The 23,507-nt window shown below is 51.6% G+C and overlaps 2 protein-coding genes across 6 annotated transcripts in view; one reads left to right on the top strand and one right to left on the bottom strand.

Moving 5' to 3' along the window:
• Positions 1 to 1,097: 1,097 nt before the first annotated feature.
• On the top strand, positions 1,098 to 12,938 carry LOC103191067 (glutaminase liver isoform, mitochondrial). Its single transcript, XM_042344158.1, has 18 exons — positions 1,098 to 1,330; positions 3,193 to 3,292; positions 3,472 to 3,593; positions 5,495 to 5,624; positions 5,782 to 5,861; positions 6,016 to 6,179; positions 7,235 to 7,293; positions 7,830 to 7,862; positions 8,520 to 8,578; positions 8,793 to 8,859; positions 8,959 to 9,009; positions 9,705 to 9,881; positions 10,556 to 10,687; positions 11,054 to 11,146; positions 11,280 to 11,341; positions 11,533 to 11,609; positions 11,997 to 12,060; positions 12,473 to 12,938. The coding sequence occupies exons 1-18, from the start codon at positions 1,098 to 1,100 to the stop codon at positions 12,660 to 12,662; spliced, it is 1,893 nt and encodes a 630-aa protein (XP_042200092.1). The 3' UTR covers positions 12,663 to 12,938.
• A 4,141-nt stretch (positions 12,939 to 17,079) lies between these two features.
• The window catches only part of LOC103191066 (signal transducer and activator of transcription 1-alpha/beta-like), a 32,208-nt gene continuing 25,780 nt past the window's right edge, over positions 17,080 to 23,507 (bottom strand). For all 5 annotated transcript variants that reach the window (XM_042344243.1, XM_042344244.1, XM_042344242.1 and 2 more), the window contains exons 16-24: positions 23,267 to 23,365; positions 22,187 to 22,322; positions 21,369 to 21,421; positions 20,126 to 20,220; positions 19,370 to 19,509; positions 18,739 to 18,927; positions 18,374 to 18,425; positions 17,761 to 17,834; positions 17,080 to 17,512 (exon numbers count right to left, since the gene is read on the bottom strand). In XM_042344243.1, coding sequence (XP_042200177.1) covers positions 17,463 to 17,512; positions 17,761 to 17,834; positions 18,374 to 18,425; positions 18,739 to 18,927; positions 19,370 to 19,509; positions 20,126 to 20,220; positions 21,369 to 21,421; positions 22,187 to 22,322; positions 23,267 to 23,365 — 888 coding nt within the window. In that variant the 3' untranslated portion in view covers positions 17,080 to 17,462. The remainder of the gene's footprint in view (positions 17,513 to 17,760; positions 17,835 to 18,373; positions 18,426 to 18,738; positions 18,928 to 19,369; positions 19,510 to 20,125; positions 20,221 to 21,368; positions 21,422 to 22,186; positions 22,323 to 23,266; positions 23,366 to 23,507) is intronic.

Below are 23,507 nucleotides of genomic sequence, written 5' to 3'. Positions count from 1 at the left end.
CATCTTAAATACCTGAATAAAAAATCCCCCCCCACTCAACCTTCTGAATTCCAGGGAATACAATCCAAGTTTACTCAGCCTTTCCTCGTAACTTAACCCTTTCAGAGCCGGGTAACAAGGATAATTATTATTATTATTATTATTAAAACCATCCAGAGCCAACATATCTTTCCCGAGGTGCGGACGGTGCCCCCAACGGCCGTGGATTGAAGTGACCCAATTATTACTATCATTTTTACTCGTGTGCTCGTTTATCTGCCAAGTACCATATAGTATATTATTATTATATTATATATTATATTATTATTATATTATATATATTATATTATTATTAGTATAAGTACACGGACCGCGTGCGCACTGTCCTTCGAAACGCAGCGATGTTTTAGGGGCCACAGCAGATGCGAGGATTCTTCTTCAGAGTTGGAGAGACCGTCGGCAGCTTATATTTGTCTCTCAGTCAGTGTCTCACACCCCCCCACCCCCCCCCCCCCCCACACACACAGACACACACAGACACACACAGACAGCTGGTTGGACCTTTGCTGAATCACTCATGATTCAGAATCCACCCCTCACCCCCCCCTCTCCCCTCCACCACTGCCTTGTGAAATGTACCTGGCAGTACATGTGTTGCACGAAGGGGGAGAGAGAGAGAGAGAAAGAGAGAGACACAGAGACAGAGAGACACACACAGAGAGAGAGACAGAGAGAGAGAGAGAGACAGAGACAGAGAGAGACACAGAGACAGAGATCGATAACAGTGGAGAGGACAGATACAGTAGAACGATACATTTGAGAGAGAGAGAGGGAGAGGAGGAGGAGGGGGAGGAGGGGGAGGGAGAGGAGGAGGAGGAAGAGGAGGGGGAGCAATAGTATCGATACATTTGAGAAGGAAACAGATCGATAAGTGCTTTGCAAAGTCAGGGAACTCTCTGCGTGCGTTAGAAACGATACATTAAAGGCAACAAATCGATACAGTTGCAAAGGAGGGGGTGTGTGTGTGGGGGACAAATCGATACTTTGTAGAGTAAATCGACACAGTTGCAGAAGAGGGTATCGGAGGGGAAGCGATCGATAACACTTGTAGCGCAGTGATGTATCGGTTTAAATCGCTCCCCGACTTCGCTCTGGGGGTCCGTCAGCTCGTCACCCGCGGAGCCGGGGCGAGCCCGGGCGGAGCTCGGTCCCACCCCGACCCGGGGCGGAGGGGGCCCGGGTCAGGGCGCCCCGCGGGCGGCGGCGGCGGCGGCGCCAGTCACGGAGCTCACCCCCCGGAGCCGACAGGGCTGACACAGGCGGACGGGAACGTCTCTGCGCAGAGCGAACCGTGAGTCACACATAATGTGTACAGTAACGCGTAATAATTATAACGACGATGTGTAGTAATCGGAATTGATGTCGTTGCTGTGAGTGCTGTTGCGATCGACGGTTACAATCGCCGCGGTGAGCTTCGCACCTGACGCGGCGTCTCGGCCCCGCCGCTGGGGGGGGGGGCTCGAAGCGCCTCGCGGGGTGTATCGTGGAGCGCCGGGGACCGCGGGTTTGGCGGGCGAAAACACGGCAGCCGACCGCGCGCAGCAGCGTCCCCCACAAACAGTCGCGGATCGAGTGACCAATTCGTTATTAAGCTTTTTATAAATAAAAGGAATTATTGGGGGAGACCTGGGGAGGGGAGAACGGAGATTGGTGGTGGGTGGTGGCGGGGGTGGAAGAACGAGAGAGAGAGAGAGGAGCGCGAGAGCGTGACGGCGTCGAGGCAAACGCAAGCGATCGGCTCTTACCAGGGGCGCATCCACACGCGGGGACGTGCAACTGGGAGGTTCGACGGCCCGCACCCAAGTCACCCGCCGCCGATGCAAAACTGCCTCAATCGACCAGACGACAGCTACTTTCCCCGATTTGCATGGCTTGCGGTTGAGCTTTTGCGACAGGAGATTGGAACCGATTGCAGAAGTTGCCCTTTTGAAGGGAAGTGGTGAGGTTACCTGTATTCCGTTATGCAGTCGCAACAGCCCGGCCTCGGGGCGGTGAGCTCAGAGCTCCGGCTAAGACTAATAATCCTTGCACCTGATGCAGCACCTGATTGCATCGACGTAATGTACCGTAAAGTGAATCGACTGTGCGTTTTGTGGGCACAATGCGGCCGACAATCGCGCGCAGCAACGTCCTACCAACGTGGGATGTCGCTTGATTGAGCGACCGCATTTTTTTTTTTTTGGGGGGGGGGGGGGGATGCGCTCCCGATAACTCGTCACCGAGCCCTGTTCCCTTGGAGCGGCGGGACGGGGTTGTCGGGAGTCTCTCACGGCGCCGGAACGCCGCGGGCGGGGGGCTGCGAGGCGAGCGGGAGAGTGTTGACCAAAACGCGGGCAGAGAGATCGGCTTTCAATGGAGGCGGCTTCGAAGGCTAAGAGAGAGGACGTGGGGGCCCGAGTGACTCGGGACGTGGGGAGCAGTGGCTGAGTGCTCGCTCAACAAAAACGACGACATTTGTACAAGCGCTTGACAGGTCAGGAGGACATCCCAAGGTGCTGGGACATCGAATGCTCCTCTCTTACTATTCCAACCTACTGCTCATTCCTCAAACACCCCACTCACAAACAGTGGTGGGATGGGATGGGATGGGATGGGGAGGGGGGAGAAATGGGGAACGGGCAGGAGCCAGAACAGGGAAGAGAGGAGCACAAGGTTAGGAGCGGTTGCAGGTCGCTCGCCGCATGCTACCTGACGCCGATGTTCCATTTCGCTGCATTCCCTATAAATAGACGTTAGGAACGTAAGAATAATTGGGCTGGGACTGAGTGACCCTGGAGAGGAAAACAGGGTCACAAAGTTATAACAGCAATAATAACAACAACAGTGTGGTCGCTCAATCCACGAGCGTTTGTGCGCAATTGGCTGCCGTGTTTTGCCCACGAAATGTAGTCGATTCACTTTATGGTATTGGGATAACAATGATGGTTTGGATTGACTGTGTGTTCGGTAAATGCTGTACTGTATTCCGTGAAGCCTTTCCGAGACGTTCTCGGCCACGTGAAAAGGCCCCATGTCAAACGCAAGGATCATTATTATTTACGGAGGTGACGTGCCTGACCTATGCTCTCACTCGCGCTCTCACTCATGCTCTCTCGCTCTCTTGCGCTCTCTCTCTCTCTCGCTGCCACCCTCACTGCCGCACTTTGTCCTCAGGAGGAAACACAAAGCCAGCCTAATACATGGCTTGGAGGACCTGTTGTTCTACACCATCAGCCACGGCCGGGAAGAGATACCCGTTCCCACCTTCATCAGGGTAGGATATACCGTATAGTGGAGTGACTGTGTATTTTGTGGGTGAAACGCGTCAGCCAATTACGTGGGTTGAGTGACCACATTTGGGGGGGGTGGGGGAGGCTTTCGGGAAGTTTCAGGGACCCTATAGTTCAGCCACTGACTCTGACTTTTTTCTGTATCTGTTCCCCTCAAACCCAGGCCCTGAAATCCACAGGTCTACTGACGTCTGACCCCCGGCTGAAGCAGTGCATGGATCAGCTGCGAGAGGCGACACAGAGCTCCCCCAGCCTCACGCTGCTCGACCGCCATCTCTTCAGGAAGTAACTAACGGCAATGTGGCTCAACACGCGACAATAATTATACAATAATCATGACGACAACTTGCACTTATACAGCGGCTTTGACGTGGGACAGGGAAGAGTGGCGGTGGGGGGAAGGTGGAGGGGGTGTGGGGGAAAGGAACTTGAACAATGGTGACTGAGCTCACAGCCTCTGACCCAGAGATCGGAGCTGATTCGGGCTGAAAACCTCAGGACCCGCCCGGTTGCCGTCTGGTTTAACTGCCGGGCGCCGCCACGGAGAACCTCAGCTGTGACTGCAAATGTCAAGCGGTCGTTTTCTCCGGGTATCGAGTGTTCCTGTCACTGAGCTGTGCGACCGGATCACTCGCAATTGGGTCGTGAATCTCTCTCTCTGACACCCGAGAGTGGGGATGATTCCCTTCTCCCCCCACCACTCGCTGTCACAGAATCTTACGGCACAAAAGGAGGCCATTCGGCCCATCGTGCCTGTGCCCGGCTCTTTGAAAGAGTCACCGACTAATCCCATTGCCCCGCTGTTACCCCGTAGCCCTTAAGCACCTATCCAATTCCATTTTGAAAGCCATTATCGAATGCGCTTCCATCAGCCTTTCAGGCCGTGCGTCCCCAGACCTCTCCCATTTTTTAAGGTTAAAGTTAAAGCCTGTGGGGGTCCTGTGGCTCAGCGGTTAGAGCACTCGTCTCGCAAACGAGAGGAGCTGGGTTCGATTCCAGGCAGGGCGAAGCAACGGGAAAGTTTACTTACTCCGCGTGCCTCTGTTTACCGGGGAGTAAATAGGAACCCCGGTTGTTAGTTGATTGGCTTTTCCGGGGGAGATATTCCCTTCAAGAAATTGGTCACTCAATCCCCGGCTGTCTGTGGGGGACGCTGCTGTGCGCAATTGGCTGCCGAGTTTCGCCCACAAAATGTACAGTCAATTCGCTTTACGGTATACTCTGTGAAGCGCTTTGGGACGTCTAAAAGGGGCGATAAGGCGCTGTATCAAACGCAAGGGTTATTTTTTAAATTATTGTAAACGCTTAAAATTTGAAGTTTAAACACTTGCACTGAATACAATTGCCTACTTCTAAACGCAAGTGTCATCATTCGTCCTTGTGTCTCAGTTGTTGGTCAGCGCACCGTAGAGAAAAAAAAATCATGGGGGGGGGAACAGGATTTTGTGGACGCACCTCCAACTTTCTCTCTCTCTCTCTCTCTCCCACCCTCCCAATCTGGCACAGGAAGCCTCTCCTCTGCTCTGCACCTGTCACCATATAACAGTTTATTCTGTCCTGGAATGCTGCTATTTATAGGCCATAAAGTCACTCCTGATATTCACCCTCTCTCCTGCACTTCATACTTATTGGTTCCGCTGTTACATAACCGGTGGTGGGGTGGGGGGGGGGGGGGGGTTCGATTCCACCTTAGGCAAGTTTCCTTGCTCCACACTCCACACACACGCTTCTGTTTACCGAGCAGTCAGGAGAAACCCGGTTGTTAGTCGATTGGCAGATAATAATCCCTCCTCCAAAAAATATGTACACAAAAAATAATAATTTGGTCGCTCAATCCACGACTGTTTGTGGGACACTGCTGTGCGCAATTGGCTGTCGCGTTTCGCCCACAAATCACATAGTGACTACACTTTACAGTGCATTCGTGTAAAGCCCTTTGAGAACCCTCTCTCTCTCTCTCTCTTTCCCGGTGTCCTGGCTGACAATCCCCCGGATTAACATGGCTCGATTGCTTCACAGCTGGTTCGAGAGAGTAAAATTAGCTGCCGCGTTTCACCCGCGAAAAAAAAAGGATTGGATTGGAAACCGTTGACCATTTCCCTGCCCAGCTCACTCCGTGTTTTTCCCCCCAACACCCCGCCCGCCCGCCCGTCCCCACCACCACCCCTCCTCTCCCCCGACTCCAGGTTCTTTGGAAACAACACCGTGTTGCTGTCCCAGGCCTTCAGGAAAAGGTTCATCATTCCCGACTTTGAGACGTTCTCCTCTCACATCAACCGGCTCTACGGGAACGCCAAGAGCAAGAGCAGTGGCAATGTGAGGGTACAGTGTGTGTGTGTGTGTCAGTGGGTAAGATATGAGGCACCATAACTCTTGCTGTCTCAGGGTGTGATGTTGGGGAGTGACCCTGAGCTGAGGCGCACTGTTACTTGGGACAAGACTGAGCTCAAACCCTCTCTGTGTCGTCCGCCAGGTTGCTGATTACATTCCTCAACTGGCCAAGTTCAGCCCCGACCTCTGGGGGGTGTCTCTGTGCACAGTAGACGGGCAGAGGTAAGTCCGAGAGCCTTTCTATCCTAACCGTTCCCCCCACCCAGATAAAATGGGTTGGTTTGCTTTATAGCTGTTGCTGTGCACAAAAATTGCTGCAGGACTCCTCCTCATTCTCTCTCTCTCTCTCCCCCCTCCCCACCCCTTCTCTCCGCAGGTACTCAGTTGGAGACACCAAGATTCCCTTCTGCTTACAGTCATGCGTGAAGCCCCTTGTGTACGCCATCGCAGTCAATGAGTTCAGCACTGACCATGTGCACTACTACATGGGGAAAGAGCCCAGTGGGTTGAAGTTCAATAAGCTATTTCTCAATGAAGAAGGTAAGTGACCCAACTCGGCTCCTGTTAACCCTGCAAGCCAAAGGCTTCCCCCCACCCCAAGCCTTGGCTCTCGCCAACCTGCGCCAAATACTTTCCGGAATTCGGTAAGGAGGGTGCGTCCCTCCAGGGAGAGAGAGAGAGAGAGAGAGAGAGAGAGGGAGAGATCGTTCCATTCCAACGATCTCTCCCTGGGATTTCCATGTGTAGGTGGGAGGCCAGGAATTCTCAGTTGGGTTTGGAGACTCTTGAGCAACGGTGATGGGTTTCCGCACGTGTCAGACACCTACTTGGCCGATGAAAACAACAAGGAGTAACCCAGCAACATGCAAATAGCTCTGATCCTGCAACTCAGTATCTCCCTCAGCAACAGAATACACAGAGGAGAACCTAGGCTCACCTGAGCACAAGCCGGTTGGCATGACACCCACCTGTTTTCTGACAATTAAGAGAGGTCTCGGGGGTGGGGGCACATCTGCCAACGCAAGAAGGAAAACAAGAGGAGGGTTTTTAATGACTGGGTTTCCGAGGCGGGCAGGCAGGTTTTTGACCAAAACTGGGCCTGGGTGAAAGGCTTCTGGCTTACTGCTCGTTCCTCACGGCCTCCATCCTGCTACCCTGTCATCCCTCGCCCGCCCTCGCCCTCTGGAACTATCTCCCCTTCACCTCGCTTTAAATCTGCGTTGGGGGAGAGAGAGACAGAGGGCCCTGGCGGATTGGTTTAGGCTCAGCACAAGATGTCGGACCATCTTGGGCCTACAAGATGGCCCAATTCCGCAGCCCGAGCAGACATGAAGATGCTGAGTTCAGGCTGTGCTCTCCGTTCACGATCACCCACTGCTTCGCCAACAAAATATACAGTCACTACGCTTTACAATATATCCTGTGAAGCGCTTCGAGACATCGCCGCAACGTGGTAAAGCGCTGTATCAAATACAATCTGCGGATTATTATTATATTGCATTATCTGTTCACTCAAACGTTCCTGAATATCGGATGTCAAGTGACGTACACTGAACGCTGCTAAACTAAGCTTTTTGTGTTTGTTCCGTGTTTAGATAAACCTCATAATCCCATGGTAAATGCCGGAGCCATTATCATTACCTCCCTCATCAAGGTAAGGTGAACCGTGTGTCGGAAGGGGGAGAGAAAGGGGGGGGTGTGGAGGGCGGAAAAGGGAAGGCCACAAAGGGCACAGAAAGCAAGAGAGAAGAGAGAGAGAAAGAAAGAGAGACAGGCAAGAGAGAAGAGATGGGAAGAACGAGAGAGAGGAGAGCGCGCGAGTGCAAGAGAGGAGAAAGGCAGAGAGGGAGGGCAGAGAGCAATTGTCCTTCTGCGTTCTGCCCACAAAATACACAGTCGCTCTACTTTACGATATATTCTGTGAAGCGCTTTGAGACGTCTCAACGACGTGATAAGGCACTATACCAAATATATATTATTTCTTCTTCCCCCTCCCTCTATTGTACACCACCGCGCACACACTCTCTCTCACACACACAACAACAGCAACAAAACTACATTTGTAAAGTGCCTTTCACGTCGGGGAGGACACGTTCTCGCCCGAATACACAGTGAGACAGAGGGTGTGAGCGCTCTGTATTCCCCGTCTCTGGAATATTCCTGACTCTTGACTCCTCTCTGTATTTGCAGCCGGACGGGAATAAATCTGAGAAGTTTGACTCTGTGAGTATCCGACTGGCAGGTGAATGGGCCACTTGTCTGCGGTCCGATATGGCAGTAGCGTGGGGGGAGGTGGGGGGGGAGGCAGGGAGGAAGGAAAAGGAGGGACTACAAGTAGATACGTGGAGCAACCTGAACACTCATGGCCGGACAGCGAAACCCAACCTACTGGGCCCCAACTCGGAGCTCCATCAGCCTGAGGGTCCCCAGCTTGGAGCTCCATCGGACTGAGGGTCCCCAGCTTGGAGCACCATCGGACTGAGGGTCCTCAGCTTGGAGCTCCATCGGACTGAGGGTCCCCAGCTTGGAGCTCCATCGGACTGAGGGTCCCCAGCTTGGAGCTCCATCGGACTGAGGGTCCCCAGCTTGGAGCTCCATCGGACTGAGGGTCCTCAGCTTGGAGCTCCATCGGACTGAGGGTCCCCAGCTTGGAGCTCCATCGGACTGAGGGTCCCCAGCTTGGAGCTCCATCGGACTGAGGGTCCCCAGCTTGGAGCTCCATCGGACTGAGGGTCCCCAGCTTGGAGCTCCATCGGACTGAGGGTCCCCAGCTTGGAGCTCCATCGGACTGAGGGTCCTCAGCTTGGAGCTCCATCGGACTGAGAGTCCCCAGCTTGGAGCTCCACCCGGTTGACTCCCTCTCTCTCTCTCTCTCTGCAGGTGATGGAATACCTGAACAAAATGGCCGGCCGTGAATACGTGGGATTCAGCAATGCAACGTGAGTGTCCTGTGCGATCACTGTCCGGAGACGGGGTTCGGGAATGGGGCCCAGGAACTGCTGGAGACTGGGGAATGGAGCCTAGGGATGTGGCCCTGGAGGCCGGGCTTGGGAAACGGGGTCCAGATCCCACAAACATGGCCTGGGGACCGGGGCTGCGGATTTGCCCTCATAGGAATAACGTCGCCTTTTTCTCCCCCCCACCCCGCTCCAGGTTTCAGTCTGAGAAGGAGACGGGAGACAGGAATTTCGCCATTGGATATTACTTAAAGGAGAAGAGGGTGGGTAGGCCAGTGTGGTGGTGGTGGTGGTGGTGGGGGGAGCCCCCGGGGGAGGCAGAGAGGCGCTGGGAAGAGCTAATTTGCGTCTCTTTGTTTCAGTGTTTTCCTGACGGCGCTAACATGATTGCTTCGTTAGACTTGTACTTCCAGGTAAAACGCGCTCGGGAGACGGGAAACTTGGGAATATAGGCTGGGATTAATAGCTCGTTCGCTGCACAGCTCTTTGTTTATGGGACGACCTTCCTGTTCGACCGTGCCCTTCGGTCATCTTCTTTCCCCCACCTCCCCTTGCCCTCCATCCCACTGATCCCAGCTCACAGCTCCGGGTACAAAGCCCCTGATTGTCCAGCGCCTTGGGATGCCGTCACCACGTGAAAGGCGCTGTGCAAAACCCAATTTGTCACTCCGCCGTTACCATTAGCTGTCGCAAAACACGCGGTCACTGAACAGAACTGCAGAGAACTCTGATGAGCACTTCGTAAGAGAGGCACTGCCGCGCTAAGGTGCAACACCAAATGCGAGTATTTTTTTTCTCTGACGTTGTAAAGGTGTTACATCCCTCTGAAACAAAATGCGGTCACTCAATCCACGCCTGTTTGTGTGGCGGACCCTGCTGCGCGCAATCGGCTGCCGCGTTTCGCCCACAAAATACACAGTCACTACATTTTACAGTCCATCCTATCGAATGAAGCGCTTTTGAGACGTCTCAACGACGCGACGAGGCGCTGCATCGAATGCAAGGATCATTATATTCGCTAAATGTTTTTTTTCCGTTCAATCCCTCTGTCCCGGTCAACTCCCCCCCCCCCCCCTCCCACCACCCACCCACCCTTCTGTGTGACAAGCTGTGCTCCATCGAGATGACGTGCGAGTCGGGGAGCGTGATCGCCGCCACGTTGGCAAATGGCGGCATCTGCCCGATTACAGAGCAGCGCGTGTTGAGTACGGAGGCCGTGCGGAACACCCTGAGCCTCATGCACTCCTGTGGGATGTACGATTTCTCGGGAGAGTTCGCTTTCCACGTGAGTGTTTCCCGCCAGACCCTCCCTCCTCCCTCCCCCACAGATAAAATTTGTTATTCACTCGGCGCCTACCCGCGGACCGCCGCCGCCGCGCGCAAACTAGCCGCCGCCGCCGCAAGACACACAGTCACTACACTGTACGGTACATGTACGTTCCAGTCAAGTGCTTCTCTCACCTGGACTGAAATGTGCCATTTGCGCCACCCAGTGCTCGCATCGATATATTGCAGGCTCTTCAGTCACCAACGCGGGGCGGGGGGGGAGCGGGCGGTGGGTGGGGGGGTCCTGTGCAAGTTCCGCGTACGCACGAGTGTGTGTCTCCTGTGAAATAAAACAAATCTTTAGCACTGCACCGTCCCCTCCGCCCCACGCGACCCTTTCATCGCTAACACCCCTCTTGGGGCAGGGGTGGGGGTGGGGGGGGGGAACGCATACCCAGGGCGCAGCGTTACAGAGTAAAATAGTTGAGTCAATCTGACACCAACCCATCACGGCTTAAGAGCGTCCGAACAGGACTGAGAGTGCCACGCAAGTAAGCCATTTGCACACGGCGATTTCCCCGTGTCTCTGGATTACTGGTGCGGAACGCCACACTCTCCCCGAAGCGAAGCCCAGCCCCCGGGTTTACTCAACTCGGGAGAGGAAAGGGCGCTTTTACGCGGTTTTCCGCGCAGGTGGGGCTCCCGGCAAAGTCGGGCGTGTCGGGCGGTGTTCTTCTGGTGGTGCCGAACGTGATGGGCGTCATGTGCTGGTCTCCCCCCCTGGACAAAGTGGGCAACAGCGTGCGTGGCATCAACTTCTGCCAGGTAACACTAACCCCCACCCGCAAACACACACACACACCCCCACAACTACACATACACACACACACACGGCTACACATACACACACTTACACCCAAGGCTACACATACACACACACACACGGCTACACACAAGTGCAAAAAACCCCCAATAATTTGGTCACTCAATCCATGAGTGTTTGTGGGGACTTCGCTGTAAGTAATTGGCTGCTGCCTTTCGCCCACAAACCACACAGTCACCACACTTTACAGCATATTCTGTGAAGCGCTTTGACACATCTCGAAGATGTGATAAGGCGCTATATCAATGCCACCATTATTACACACACACACACATCTGGCTTCTGTAATAACCGGTCGGATTTTCCAGGAGCTCGTTTCTCTCTTTAATTTCCACAACTATGACAACCTGCGGCATTTCGAACGGAAACTGGACCCTCGAAGGATTGGGAGTGAAGTTGGGGTAAGAAGAGGACAGGAGCGGGGAGGGAATGGGTGGTGTGTGTGTGTGTGTGAGGTGTGTGTGTGTGGGTGTGAGTGTGTGAGGAGGACTGTAGATAACGTGTAGATAATAAAACAATGGTGATCTCTCACAGGAGGTGTCTACAGTGAATCTACTCTTCGCCGCTTACAGCGGCGACACAGACAGTCTGAGGAGGTGAGCATTTATGGGACGTTTTCCCTCATTCGCAGGGGGGGGGGGGTGCGGGGGAGAGAGAGATAGGGGAACGAGAGAGGGTTAGGGGCCAGGAATCCACAGGCTGTGTTGCTGTCGTGACTGTGCAGCACAGTGGGTCCTGGGCTGGCAATATTCTCAGGTTGTTAAGCTGCTCGTCCCCCGCTCTCCAGGTTCGCCCTGTCTGGCATGGACATGCAACAGAAAGACTATGACTTGCGCACACCTCTCCACATCGCGGCAGCGGAAGGTAAGGACTGACAGGCAGCCTTTGCCAAGATAATAATAATAATTTTGGCATTTGATACAGCGCCTTATCACGTCTTCGAGGCGTCTCAAAGCGCTTCGCATGTGCTTTGTGGACCAAATACCATTGCCGAGGCCCATAATTTACAAACATGGATTATTACCTTCGGAAAGCGATCCTCCAATCGACTAAAAGCCGGGTTCCTGCTCACTGTTCGGTAAAGAAGAGGCCTGAGGTTTCGCCCTGACCCGCCCAGGAATCGGCCCAGGGTCCTCTCGCTTGCGAGGCGGGCGCGCTAACCGCTGAGCTACGGGACTCCAAACAATATCCGTCTTGTGGTGTCCGAGCAGCCAGGGCTGGAGCTCTGTTGACACCGGTGTCTGTTCACAGGTCACGAGGAAGCTGTTCGCTTTCTTCTCCACGCCTGTCACGTGAACCCGCTCTGTAAGGACAGGTGAGTTACCACCAGCGACGGTTCGCAACCACCTGCCTTTACGCAGCCCACCCTCCCCCCCCCCCACCCCCCTCACGCAAGGTGTGGGGGTCCCAGAGCGCTCGGCAGAGGTGGAGCATGATGCTGAGCCGGGGAGGAGAGAGGGCGTGCGAGGTGACCGTAGGCACGGTCGAAGATGAAGAGGGAGGTGGGTGGGAGGGGGGGGGGGGTCAAGCCGGAGGGATGGAGACAGAATGGTCCAGAGTTTTGGGATGTAGTTGCTGATCGTCACTGCGAGGGGCAGGCGAGGCAACTACAACAAACTTGCACTTACGCAGGATAGCGTCTCAGAGCGCCTATCTATCGCTCACTCACCGCGGTGTCTGGGATCTCAGGCTAACCCCTCGCTAACGTGTCTCCACGCACCCGTCAGGTGGGGGAACACGCCTCTGGACGACGCCCTTCACTTCAACCACCCGCAGCTCCTGAAGCTGCTGAGCGACGATCAGCTGTTGCACTCGCTGCCCGGGCAGTCTGAGACCGGCGAGGCGGGCACTGCCACTCCCTCCAAGAACGCGGGAGAGAGTGGCTCGAACTCTCACAACAACGGCGCCAGAGAGTGAGGCAACCTGTGCGTGTGTGTGTGCGTGCGCGCGCGAGTGTGTGTGTGCGCGCGCGCGAGTGTGTGCGCACGCGTGTGTGGAGTTGCGCCTGACTTGAAACACCACAACCACGCATTTACACAGCGCCCCTTCACGATGGATTAGTTTGATGCTGAGCCAGGGAGAACGTGGAGGTGATCGCGGGCCCGGACGAAGAGTGAAGTCTTCGGGTGCGAGCTGAAGATGAGCAAAGGAAGGGTGGGGCGGTGGGGTGGGGTGTCCTGTAGCTCAGTGGTTAGAGCACTCGCTTTGCAAGTGAGAGACCTGAGTTCAATTCCCGGCAGAGGAGTAAGTTTCCTTACTCCACACAGAGCCTAATAATAATCCTCCAAAACCAAAAACAATAATAAAGTGGTCATTTTCAATCCACGACTGTTTGTGGGACATTGCTGTGCGCCATCGGCCGCCGCGTTCGCCCACAAATATACAGTCAATTCACTTTACAGTGTGTTCTGTGAAGCGCTTTGGGACGTCCTCCCGACGTGAAAAGCGCTATAATCAAATGCAAGGATTATTATTATTATTAAAAGATAATACTACTAATTATTATTGTTATGTGGAACGACTTGAAAAGAGAAGGGAATTACTCACTCGCTGGGTTCTGGCTGACAATCCAAGCCCTGGATAAAATCGGTCGTTCGCCTCACGGTCGTTTCCCCTGTGGAAACTGGCTGCCGTGTTTGCCCGTGAAGCGCTTCGGGCTGGCCTGTCTGACGTGAAAGGGGCTGGCGGTGTCAAAAGGCAAGGATTATCATTAATCATTACTGTTTCCGAGGAGTCGCTGGCACAGATAAGCTGCCAAGTTTACTTATTCACTTCAATTCTGGGCAATTCTACGAAGTGCCTTGGAGATGGTGGCGGTTGGTGTTTACTGGGGCAGCACTGTATAAAAGCAGGTCAATCGATTATGGTTCTTTTTTTTTTTCCGCCTGCGTGATAAATTGCAATCTTTCCGTCTTGTGTTGCGGAACGGGTTTCCTTCCTCTGCTCAGTGTGTTTTACGCTAACGTTCCTTTCATTGTGACTGGCACCTCATTCCCAGGCAGGGATTTCTCCCCCCACCCCTCTCACACACACCCACGCACGCACGCACAAGTTACATTTACACAGCGACTTTACGTCGGGAGGACGTCCCAAGCTGCTGGACAGTTGGCGATTTGCATCCGAGCTGAGGCTTGGGATCAGGAAGGGTGGAGGGCAGGCAAGTCGGGGTTAGGAAAGGAGAGGAGGATCTTCACACGACCGCCAAGTGGAGGGCAATGATGCCAGGCCTGCACATCCAGCTTCGATCGCCTCGACCATCCTCGAGGAAGAGTCCATACATGATGAAGGGATATGAATGAAAGGTTTTGGAGGACTGTTGAAGGGGAAGGGGCAGAAGGGTGGGGTGTGAAGAAAGACCACCAGGACAGACTTGCTGGGAGACTCAGGTTCCAAGCCAGATCTGATCACTTTCCCCTCTCTAATTTCTCCTGGGAGACATTTCTTCCGCAGGACTTATCCCAACAAAGTTACAACAAGCAGATCTATCATTTCCTCAGTGGGACCCCCCCTCCCCACCATTGGCACTCGGGAGATCCCCTTCTCTCCCCCCATCTTGAAAGATCAGCTTAGAGAATGTCCACAGCGATGATTGATACGACGGGCTGAATGAAGGGTGTGCGTCCTCCTGTTCTGTGCCATGTTACCCTATGCAGGACACGGAAGGCTGGAAGAGACAGTTTTAACTTGGGAATTACAGGACCTTAAAAAAGGCAAAAAATTGCCTCTCGTTTATTGCTGAAATAAAAACAGAAGCACTGGGTTATGAACTGGACATACATACTGGGCTCCCACCTAATGTATGGTTGGGAGTGGGTGACACTGTGAGACACATTTGCAAACGGTCCACTGACCTCCGAGGCTGAGATCAGGGCCTTGTCACTGTCTGTAGTGCAAATAAAGCATTGGATTCGCAGGGTAATGAATTAAGTTGAAAAAATAACGGTTTCTCAATTGTTTTAATAGTCACAATTACTAGGATAGTACATATCCAATAATATGTCGACAGCTTTTGAGACAAGAGAGAGAGAATAAAAAATAAAGAGTAAGAACAGTCTAAACAATCCATAAAGTGGAATCTGGTTTTGAGAGTAAGAGTTTCTGGACTGAAGCGAAAAGGCTTGTTGGTTAGATCAGCTCAATCTAACCCAACCGTTTCGTCATTGGAATTCACAAGACTTATGCACCACGTCGACAAGAAAATCGCAAGAGGCGCAATGTCCAAAAGTGCCTATTGCAACTTGGATTTATACAGTGCCCTTCAGGCACGGTACAGGAACCTACCCACAACAGATGCTTCGCAGGAATTCTGCCGCTCCCAAAACATTCACAAACATTTGTTACCGTTACAGCCCACACAAATACTCTCTCTCCCTCCCACTCCACACACACACACACAGCAATAACAACTTGCATACTCCAGCAGCACATACCCTGGCAAAGGCAGCATCTCAAAGCGCTTAACAGTGGCTGAGCCAGGGGGAGTTGACCGTAGGCACGATCGAAGAGGAAGGGCTTCAGGGGTGATCTGACGATGGGGAAGGAGGAGGGATTGAGGGAGAGAGTTCCATAGTTTCAGAGTGTAGTGGCTGGAAGCATCGCTGCCCATTAGTGGTTGAAGGCATGCCCACCAATGGTAGAGGGGAGGGGACGAGGGACATGCAATAGGTCGGAGCCAGCTGAGTAGAGGCCCCGGGGTAGTGATCACACAAAAAGGAATTTCTAACAGGCAATATATATACACACACACACACTCACACGTGCGCACACACTATTAAATTTACCACTTTGACACTAGATGTCAGTCGTAGCACTATTGACACTGATTTTACCTCAATTAATCAGTATAATATTAGAAAAGAAGTTTGGATCAGTTTTGTCCACACGCAAGGAGAAGTCACACTCGCTCAGAAAACAAATGCAAGACAAAGAGCTACTTCAATTAAACCACACAAGAATAAAACTTTGTTCTATCCTTCCCCGGTCTCAAAGATTTCCCCCCTCAAGCCACTAACTACGCACCCTCCCAGCCCCAACCACCGAATACGTACCAGGGACAATTCACAAAAATAACCCCGAGTCCTATCCCTTTGCATTTTTCCCCAAAAATATTCTACATAAATACATATACACTGTTCTCAATTGTATTAGTATCAGTGGTTCTTGGGCATATTTCTATCATAGGAATAGGAATAAGCCATTCAGCCCCTCGAGTCTGAACTACTATTCTATTAGATCACGGCTAACCTGTACCTCAACTCCAATTACCTAATCCTATTGACGGTATAAACACTTTCTCCCACCCCACCCCCCACCCTTACCTTCTCTCTCCCACCAGTAAAAAAACCTCCAGCTTTTCAGGATGAGATTTATGGCCAAAGCTGCTTCCAAGGTTCAAAATCGAGATTCCCGCTTTGGTGACAATCATTATCAAGCAAACTTTCCCACAGTACATCCTCTCTCCCCCACACACCCCCGCACCCCCCCCCCCCCGCCCCCAGCCCTGGGGACATGGTGCTGTGGGTCTCCAGAGGCAAGAGCAGCCCCAACCTGTGACCAGCTTCCCCTTCCTGGTATTTGCTCCCAAGTAGAACTGAGAGCAAAGCAATACCAGGCAAACAAAGCTGGTTGAAGCCATAAAGTGCAGACAGCCAAACACAGGTCTGATGGAGGCTGTGACTTCTCGACCCCACCAACGTTAATAGCCATCAATAAAAAAAAGTAGTGTGCAAAAAGGCAGCTGGACGCTAGTTAATTCACTTGGATCACATCATATCCATTCAGGACGTCTAGAAACCCACAAAAGTGGCCCAGATGGTAGGTGAGTGATGAAGGCAATGATGAGTGATGGGGGTTGGGATGTCAAAAAGTGGTTATGCGATTAATTTATCTCCACAGGATTATCCATTCCCACTCTGCATCAAAACAAATCTGCGGAAACACTATTTCAGTGAGTAAATGTATAGAACAAGCTCCCTAGGGAGACCGGCAGACAAGACGGTGGAAGCAGAATGTGTTGATTCTTCCAACAACAAATGAAAGAACATAACAGATTTCTGTTAAGAAATAATATCTTGGGAAACAGGAAATAGTTTGGGACATGACATGTGCAAGCGACTGCCTGGATGGTGGAAGGCGAACTGGATGGCCCTTAAGTCTTCTAATTCTTATATTATGCTCCTGTCACCTCAGTGTAAATACACGAGGCATGAGAAGGAATTGGGAACGAAGGGGGTAATTCAGTGGTCTTCTCAACAACAACAACAACTTACATTCAAGTCGTACTTTCATGTCGGGAGGAATTCCCAAGGTGCTGGACAGTCGAGGGTTTGCACGCGAGTTGGGGGTTGGATTCGGGAGGGAATCCCCCCACCCCCACCGTATGATTTCGGGGGGAAAACGAGGCAAGGACATCTCGATCGATTTGTCAACCCCATTCACAGCACCAGCACTCAGTGCAGCAGGGCAGAATCTGACAAGCATACAGAGAGAAACCTGCGTCAACATTTCAGCCCAATGCTATTTGTGGTGTGGATCAACCGAGAAGATAAGTTATTGTTGTTTGCAGTGGTCAATCGATCCGGTCTTTTCCGGAGTACAGCTGGTCATATGAGCCAATGACAAGACATCCTCATGGTGGTAGGAGGGGTTGGAGGGGGTGGGGGAAGGGGGTGCAGTCTTTGCATCAATAGCACAAGCCTCCTTGAAGGTCAGAACAGCTCAGGGTTGATTCAGATCACTCGTCTCCAGGAGCTGTATTAAATCTGAATCTGCAGGAAGACGCAACAGAGAGTTAACCAATACTCCTACGGAATACACACAGGCACTACAACAACAACTTGCCCCTCACTCAGGGTAGCGGCCCAGAGGCGCTTGACAGTGGCGGAGCACAACTCCGAGCCGGGGGGTTGGTAGAGGGAGACGACCGGAGGCGCGGTCGAAGAGGAAGACCTTCACCACAGCAACTTGCATTGATACGGCGCCCTTCACATTGGGAGCGCCAGAAGAAAACAGTTACCTGATAGCGGAAAGTCATACAGATCCATGTCCAACGATTCCAGCCGTTCAGTGGATGGTACAGCAGTGGGGGGTCTGGAGCGAGATGGAAAAAGCGGACCATTGTGTGGGGGCGGGGAGAGATAAAAGAGTGAAAAACGTAACGTTTCCTCTCCGAATTTAATTGTTGAAACTACAACAACAACAAAATTACCTTTAAAGAACCCCTTTCACACAGGGAGAGCGTCCCAACTACCTCTTGTCCCCAAAGTAAAATATTCACTCTTAACAGCTCGAGGCCTCCCTTTGCCAAACAGTCAATCTAATGCCTTCTTGAATTGCTGACACAACCTGACACAATTCCCCACTCTCTGGCCACATTCCGCCTGATCGCATTCCCTCTTCTGGGCTCGAGTTTGTGAGCGGGTATTGATGCGTGCACTAAAATATATTAATGCTCTCCATCAGAGGACGTCACCCACTATGCAGCTCGGCAATTTCTTTGAGTTTTGAATACTTCACACACACACACACACACACACGTCTCTGTAGGTTATATCCCGATCCTTTCCCCATCATTGACAAGTCATTATCTGCCTGAGAATCAGAGTTACGGTTGACTTTCGCTCGCTTACCTCTCGGACACCACAATTAACTTGGTTTTCAAGTATTTGTGATTCATCAGACCTGCAGAAAGAGAGGGAAAAAGAGAGCACACAGAACAATCAACTCCCCATTCTGCCTTTTCACAGCCTGACTTCAGTTCACAAGCGAACCTCACTAATCAATAACAATGATCCGCAATGGATACAGCACCTAACAACATAAAAACATCTCAAAGCACTTCACTTCAAAGTGAATGGTTGGCAACAACTTGCGTTGTCACTTATTTAATAACGTTACTTATTAAAACTTGGCAAACTTGAAGCTGGCTCCATTGGCTCCAGCGTAAATATTATTTATTATTAAAATATTACTACATTTTATTATTATTGATTACCTGGTTCAGAGTTGGTGTAGTAATGGCCGAAGGCTTCGTCCTTCGGGATGTTGGGGTACAAGTAGAGCAAGGGGTGCTCGGGAACGTTCTCGTCGGCGATCATGTTGTAGTTATGGATGATATCCGAGAGAGAGATGTTGGACAGGTGTGTCTTAGTGTAGGGCTCCACAGAGTGGATCTTGGGCTTTCCTGCAACGGTTAGAGACACGGTCGAAGCACCCCAACACTCAACTGCTTCTGCACAACACACCCAGCCTGGCCGAACCCAGCTAGTAATAATAATCATCCTTGCATTAGATACAGCGCCTTATCACGTCTTCGAGATGTCTCAAAGCGCTTCGCGGGATACACTGTAAAGTGGATTGATTGTATACTTTGTGGGTACAGCAGCATCCCACAAACAGTGGTGGACTGAGTGATCCGATTATTATTTTTTTTAAGGGATTATTACCTCAAAAGCAAATGAACTAACAACAGGGTTCCTACTTACTACTAGGTAAACAGAGGCTTATCCACTTGATGTAGCGCCTTATCACATTGTTGAGATGCCTCAAAGCACTTCACAGTGTAAAGTGCACTGACTGTGTATTTTGTGGGCGAAACGAGTAACCGAGACTCATCTTTCACTTACCGTTGGGTAAATGTTCCACCCAAGAGAAGGTGATGCCTCCGTCTCGGTAGCTCTCACTGAAGCGCAGCAGGAAGGTTCCAGTGGGCTTTGTTTTCAAGAGAATCTTCTCCCTCTGTTTGCTCAGAAATCCAATAATGTGCCTGGGGGGATGCGAGGCGTGGTGGGGGGGGAAAAGAGGAAGCAAGTCATTCGCCTGTCTCACCTTCAGCACCTTTCCCCTCACTCCCCACTCCAGACACACGCTCAGAGTCAGACAGACATCTCCCCACCCACCCCCGGGCCCACTCCCCACCTCACACTTATATATTGGCCTCAGATATCCAACCCCTCACATATTCAGCCTCCTCCTGCGACATTCCACCCTCACACACCCGTCCAGCCCCCTCCCTCACTGTGAAAACTATTGCACCTGTGGAAGCCAAAGCCCCTGGAACACAATAAGACAAGGCACTGCTGCCGAAGTATCATTTGACATTCAGGATTATGGCGTTGGTTCAGTGAAGCATTAAAGCCAATTTAGCAACAACAACTTGCATTTATATAGAGCCCTCCACGCAGGGTAGGGTCCCGGAGCGCTTGATAGTGGCGAAGTCTGACACCGAGCCAGAGCGAGAGGGAGGGGGTGTGGGGCGGTGACCATAAGCACGATCAAAAAGGAAGGTCTTTAAAGGGCTCCGAGACGCTCGAGTTGCCATTGAGCCGGATATTCCCAATCTGAGAGAGAGCCCGCAGTCAAAGTAAATCCCAAATACACACCCGGCATTCCAGATATCCTCCAGGTAACGTTTGATGAGTTCCAGAATGCCTTGCAGCCAAATCCAAAAGGAAAAATTTTGTTTGGGTAAATTCTCCTGTAACAGATTGAATACCAAAAGGGGAATCATTCATTACATTAGGATCGTTTTCGACTGGGAAACCAAAGAATTCTGTGCTCGTTTCAGGGTTACTGGTGTTAGACAGCTTCTTAATAGCAGCTAACTGTAATAATCCTTCCGCTTGAAATAACAGTTGGAAACGACAAAACCTCTCACAGCATCTCACAGATAATTGTTAACAAGGGTAGCAAGCCGTGCATGCGTAGCCACTTTCAGCACAGCAAAGTCCCACAAACAGCCAGGACCAATTTATCTGGAGGATTCTTGGCCAGGACAGCGGGAGAAACATCCTCATTTCTTAAAAGCATCACAATATCTCTAAACGGACACACGAGCAGGCAGTTAACAACCACAATAAATTAAATTTGTATAGCGCGTTTCATGTTGGGAGAACGTCCCAAGGCGCTGGATAATCAGGGATTTGCACCCAAGCTGAGGTGGAGGGCAGGTAGGGTGGAAGTAGGAGGGTGACCGAAGGCGCGGTTGAAGAGGAGCTTGAGACAGGCCTTGAAGGAGGCAATTAGACGTCTCACCCTGGAAGAAAACAGCACCAGCAATGCAGCAGAGCTCCCCCCGTATTGCACTTGGGAGTATTGCGTCCTGGCAAAGGCTTGAGCACAATCTAACGTGTGGATTCATTCACCTGCAGTCAACTAGGATTCAGCCTTTATACTAAGTCAAACAACCAGCAGTCGTTTGCCAGATACGCCACGAGCCGTGAGGTTGATACCCTGACACTGGTTTTACAGCCACCATTGCTGAGAATGGCATCAAGCTGGATAAATATCCAACAAGAACTTGCATTTACACAGCGCCCCCTCACACAGGGTAGCGTCCCAGAGCGCTCGACAGTGACGGTGCACGACGCCGAGCCAGGAAGAGGGCGAGGTGACCGTAGGCAGGTCGAAGAGGAAAGTCTTCAGGCACGACCTGAAGATGGGGAAGGAAGGGGCAAGGCAGAGGGATAGAGGGAGAGTGTTCCAGAGTTTCGGGGCCTAGTGGCTCAAAGCGCGACCACCAATGGTGCAATACAGGGCACGAGGGACATGCAGATGGTCAGAGCCAGTCGAGCGGAGGCAGCGGGTTGTGGGGTAAGCAACAAATGTAATGTCACTGATACTAACCTTGCAAAACCTTGCCCACGAAATGGAAGAGTCTGCGTAATTCTGTTGAGGCCCTGAACGTTGAAATAATTTTTTTTTATAAAAATGTAAATATTGTATAGAACCTCATCAGCAGATTTCAGAGAAAAAGTGACGTGTTCACGAGGGAGAAGCGACAGGAAAGGAGCGCGTGTGTGTGGTGTAGGGAAACTTGCCAAACATTTCGCCCTGTCCTGCCCGGGAATCGAACCCAGGTCGTCTCGTTTGCAATTGCTCTAACCACGAATTTACAAGAATCTCTACAGCAAAGGTTACAGAAGAGAAGAATAGAAGGGATAGAGGCCGATGTGGAGCATGACCACCCAATACAGATCAGTTGGGCCAAATGGCCCGTTTCTGTGCTCTATTACTTCAACTTCTATCGTTTGGAAAGTGCAGCTTTACGTTACATTCGCTGAACAGGAATGCACTTCTTAAACTGAACACCAGCATTGATGCGTTACATAAGCACCTGAGCGCACACACATCCTAGGGACACTACGACAACAAAAACAAAATGACATTTTCAGGTTTCACATCGGGATGAAGTGCCAAGGCGCTGGACAGTTAATGTTTCGGACCCGAGCTGGGGGTCGGGATCAGGGAGGGTGGAGGGCGGGGGGGGGGGCATAAAAAAAAGGAGGGTGATTGAAGGTACGGTCGAAGAGGAGGGTTTGAGATGGGTCTCGAAGGAGGCAACTTGCATTTGTTGTAAGCGGTCTGGGACGCTTGCGTGAGGGGTGCTATATAAACGCAAGCACTCCAATGCCACGCAGGGCTGAGGTTGGGTACTCACTCACCAAAGAGCTTTTCTGCCAACATAGAGAGTTGGTCGCTGTCCAACCCTCTCTTGGTGTTGGACTCAAACTGCCAGCTCAGGGCATCGGAGAGCTGGTGCCAAGGGGCCGCTGGAGTGTTGGAAAAGAACAGCAAGTGCTAGAAATTAAAACAAAATACCTTTAATCTCCAAGCCTTTGATAGAAAAATGCAATGTTCTCAAAACTGGATTCATCATCAACAACAACTTAAATTTACACAGCGCCCCTCACGCAGGATAGCGTCCCAGGTTTGACAGCGGTGGAGTACAATGTCAAGCCGGGAGGGAGGGGGGAGATGACCGTAGGCACAGTTGAATAGGGAAGTCTTCAGGCACGACCTGAAGATGGGGAAGAAAGGGGGCAAGGTGGAGGGATAGAGGAAGAGAGTTCTAGAGTTTCGAGGGGCTAGCGGCCGAAGGCCCGGCCACCAATGGTGGAATGGAGGGCCCGAGGGACAAGCAGGAGGCCAGAGCCAATCGAATGGATCAGTGGTTAGCTAGCAAGGTCCTGGGAAGTGGGGCTGAATTCTCGAGGCTTCTCCCCGGTCCTGACTGACCGCGCACAGATCACTCGAGAGGTCGAAGGAGGTCCTGTGGATTATTATTTAATCTCGTCCTTCCACAATACTGACCCTACTGTCTTGAGAATATTGTTCTGGGTTTTATTCTCTCAATCCCGTTCAGCATGCTCTGAATTGCTACATTCCCTAATATGCAATAATAATATTAATGATAATCCTTGCATTTGAAGCGCCTTATCGTGGCTTTGAGACGTCTCAAAGCGCCTAACAGAATATACTGTGAGGGGTAATTACTGTGCATTCACGGTTATTTCACCCACAAAACACTCAGTCAAACCACTTTACAGTACACCCTGCGAAGTGCTTTGAGATGTCTCGACGACATGATAACGTGCTATATCAAATGCAAGAGTGATCAAGAACAACAACTTGTATTTATACAGCAACCATCATGCAGGATATCATCCCAGAGTGCTTGATTATTATTATTATTACACATCACTCCCCTCCCTACCACTACTATAAATCATCCCTCCTCTCACCTTTGGGTCATTGCACAGCATGTTGTACCAAAGTACTGAGGCCCAACCACTGAGGAGCTGACTGGCATTGGAAATCACAACCACAGGCAACGTTGAGGTCTGTCAGGAAGAAACAGTCGGACGTCAAAAAAAAGTACACGTGGTAAGAAAGCACCAGAAAATTAACGTTTATATTACACCTTTCACTTCGTGAAGGGAGGTCTCAAAATTGCTTTAGACTGCTGGCTGGGCACCTGAGCTG

Source organism: Callorhinchus milii, unplaced genomic scaffold, assembly GCF_018977255.1.
Source record: "Callorhinchus milii isolate IMCB2004 unplaced genomic scaffold, IMCB_Cmil_1.0 Scaffold27, whole genome shotgun sequence".
In the NCBI taxonomy this organism is placed as follows: Eukaryota; Metazoa; Chordata; class Chondrichthyes; order Chimaeriformes; family Callorhinchidae; genus Callorhinchus; species Callorhinchus milii.
The sequence above is the reverse complement of the archived record's forward strand: the minus strand, read 5'-3'. Positions and strand labels throughout refer to the sequence as shown.

Coding starts and splice junctions, on each gene's coding strand:
- LOC103191067 (XM_042344158.1), top strand. CDS start 1,098: ATGTATCGGTTTAAATCGCTCCCCGACTTCGCTCTGGGGGTCCGTCAG. Junction 7,863..8,519: donor AATCTGAGAAGTTTGACTCT/GTGAGTATCCGA, acceptor CTCTCTCTGCAG/GTGATGGAATACCTGAACAA. Junction 8,860..8,958: donor ATTACTTAAAGGAGAAGAGG/GTGGGTAGGCCA, acceptor TCTTTGTTTCAG/TGTTTTCCTGACGGCGCTAA.